The sequence below is a fragment of the Haliotis rufescens genome, unplaced genomic scaffold (assembly GCF_023055435.1).
Source record: "Haliotis rufescens isolate VD_foot unplaced genomic scaffold, xgHalRufe1.0.p SCAF_3, whole genome shotgun sequence".
Lineage (NCBI taxonomy): Eukaryota > Metazoa > Mollusca > Gastropoda > Lepetellida > Haliotidae > Haliotis > Haliotis rufescens.
In genome coordinates, this window is record NW_025964001.1 from 64,483,929 (window position 1) to 64,486,759 (window position 2,831).

At 43.4% G+C, this 2,831-nt stretch overlaps 1 protein-coding gene across 4 annotated transcripts in view; it reads left to right on the plus strand.

The window, feature by feature from the left end:
* Positions 1–2,625, plus strand: part of LOC124132409 (probable G-protein coupled receptor 139) — a 10,068-nt gene extending 7,443 nt beyond the window's left edge. The window contains exons 2-3 of one of the 4 annotated variants that reach the window (XR_007223214.1): positions 1,101–1,998; positions 2,207–2,625. Coding sequence is in view for 1 of the 4 variants with exons in the window: in XM_046496321.2 (XP_046352277.2) it covers positions 1,101–1,186 (86 nt within the window). In the remaining 3 variants the exon portion in view is untranslated. Of the gene's footprint in view, positions 1–1,100; positions 2,106–2,206 lie in introns of those variants that run through there. The other 3 variants (XR_007223213.1, XR_007223212.1, XM_046496321.2) reach the window with 3 other exon arrangements.
* The last annotated feature ends 206 nt before the right edge of the window (positions 2,626–2,831 follow it).

A 2,831-nucleotide genomic window follows, 5' to 3' on the forward strand; every position in this document is an offset into this window, starting at 1 on the left:
GGAGGAGTAGTAGTTGTAGTATTAGTAGTAGTGGTGGTGGTAGTGGTAGTAGTAGACGTAGTAGAGGTGGTGGTGTGTTGGGTGGCGGTGGTAGAAGTAGTAGTAGTAGCAGTGGTGGTGAGAGTGGTATGGTAGTGAAAATAGTAGTAGTGGTGGTGGTCGTGGTGGTAGAACGAGTAGTGATGGTGGCGGGTGGCGGTAGTGGTGTGGCAGTTGTAGTAGTAGTAGGAGGAGGAGTAGTAGTTGTAGTATTAGTAGTAGTGGTGGTGGTGGTGGTGGTGGTAGAACGAGTAGTGATGGTGGCGGGTGGCGGTAGTGGTGTGGCAGTTGTAGTAGTAGTAGGAGGAGGAGTAGTAGTTGTAGTATTAGTAGTGGTGGTGGCGGGTGGCGGTGGTGGTGTGGCAGTTGTAGTAGTAGTAGTAATAGTGGTGGTTGTTGTTTTGTTGTAGCAGTGGTAGTGGTAGCAGTAGTAGTAGTAGTTGTAGTATTAGTAGTAGTGGTGGTAGTGGTAGTAGTAGCAGTCGTGGTAGTAGTGGTGGTGGTGGTGGTGGTGGTGATAGTAGTAGTGGTGTCGGTGGTAGTTGTAGTAGAAGTAGTGGTGGTGGTGGCGGCGGTGTTGGTGGTAGTAGTAGAAGTAGTAGAGGCGGTGGTGGTGTGGCAGTATCAGTAGTATTTGTAGTGGCGGAGGTGGTGGTAGTCGTAGTCACTAACAGGATGTTCGTGCCTCCCTTAGAAGTATAAATGAACTCCAGATTGCTGTGTCATTCAGTTTAACCTTGCGACACATCCTGCTTCAGATAAGAGCGGTAATTCTATCCGGGTGTTTATTCACGGCAAGATTAACGACGACAGACACTGTCTGTCGACGAGACTTGAATTTGTTGTGTAAGTCTTTAAAGGTATTGCCCGTATCGCGTTGCGTGTGTTTGCCCGACCTGTACAGCAAATATCACGAGTGTGTGATTTATGAGAACATCACATAATCGCGTAGCACAAAAGGTAGGCAGATGATTTCAAATCTAAACATAGATGATACATAGGCGAGTTAGTGCATCTCTACTTAACGTTAACAGTCATTTAGGATCATATTATGTTTTCAGCAAGCGACATCATTGGACTGAGGTACAGACGTAGTTCTGCACATGCTGCACAAATAAACAACATAAGCTCCAGTGTCAACATGTAACGATGTGAAGAAATAAACAACATAAGCTCCAGTGTCAACATGTGACAACATAAGTTACAGTGTTAGCATGTGACGAGGTGGAGCTATAAACAACATAAGCTCCAGTGTCAACATGTGACAACAAAAGCTCCAGTGTCAACATGTGACAACATAAGCTCCAGTGTCAACATGTAACGAGGTGAAGAAATAAACAACATAAGGTCCAGTGTCAACATGTGACAACATAAGCTCCAGTGTCAACATGTAACGAGGTGAAGAAATAAACAACATAAGGTCCAGTGTCAACATGTGACAACATAAGCTCCAGTGTCAACATGTGACAACATAAGCTCCAGTGTCAACATGTAACGAGGTGAAGAAATAAACAACATAAGCTCCAGTGTCAACATGTGACAACATAAGTTACAGTGTCAGCATGTGACGAGGTGGAGAAATAAACAACATAAGCTCAAGTGTCAACATGTGACAACATAAGCTCCAGTGTCAACATGTAACGAGGTGAAGAAATAAACTACATAAGCTCCAGTTTCAGCATGTGACGAGGTGGAGAAATAAACAACATAAGGTCCAGTGTCAACATGTGACAACATAAGCTCCAGTGTCAACATGTAACGAGGTGAAGAAATAAACAATATAAGGTCCAGTGTCAACATGTGACAACATAAGCTCCAGTGTCAACATGTGACAACAAAAGCTCCAGTGTCAACATGTGACAACATAAGCTCCAGTGTCAACATGTAACGAGGTGAAGAAATAAACTACATAAGCTCCAGTTTCAGCATGTGACGAGGTTGAGAAATAAACAACATAAGGTCACGTGTCAGCATGTGACGAGGTGGACAAATAAACAACATAAGCTCCAGTGTCAGCATGTAACGAGGTGGAGCTATAAACAACATAAGGTCCAGTGTCAGCATGTGACGAGGTGGAGAAATAAACAACAAAAGTTACAGTGTCAGCATGTGACGAGGTTGAGAAATAAACAACATAAGGTCCAGTGTCAACATGTGACAACATAAGCTCCAGTGTCAACATGTGACAACAAAAGCTCCAGTGTCAACATGTGACAACATAAGCTCCAGTGTCAACATGTAACGAGGTGAAGAAATAAACAACATAAGCTCCAGTGTCAACATGTGACAACATAAGTTACAGTGTCAGCATGTGACGAGGTGGAGAAATAAACAACATAAGCTCCAGTGTCAACATGTGACAACATAAGCTCCAGTGTCAACATGTAACGAGGTGAAGAAATAAACTACATAAGCTCCAGTTTCAGCATGTGACGAGGTTGAGAAATAAACAACATAAGGTCACGTGTCAGCATGTGACGAGGTGGAGAAATAAACAACATAAGCTCCAGTGTCAGCATGTGACGAGGTGGAGCTATAAACAACATAAGGTCCAGTGTCAGCATGTGACGAGGTGGAGAAATAAACAACAAAAGTTACAGTGTCAGCATGTGACGAGGTTGAGAAATAAACAACATAAGCTCCAGTGTCAGCATGTGACGAGGTGGAGTAATAAACAACATAACCTCATGTGTCAGCATGTGACGAGGTGGAGAAATAAACAACATAAGCTCCAGTGACAGCATGTGACTAGGTGGAGAAATAAAGAACATAAGCTCCAGTGACAGCATGTG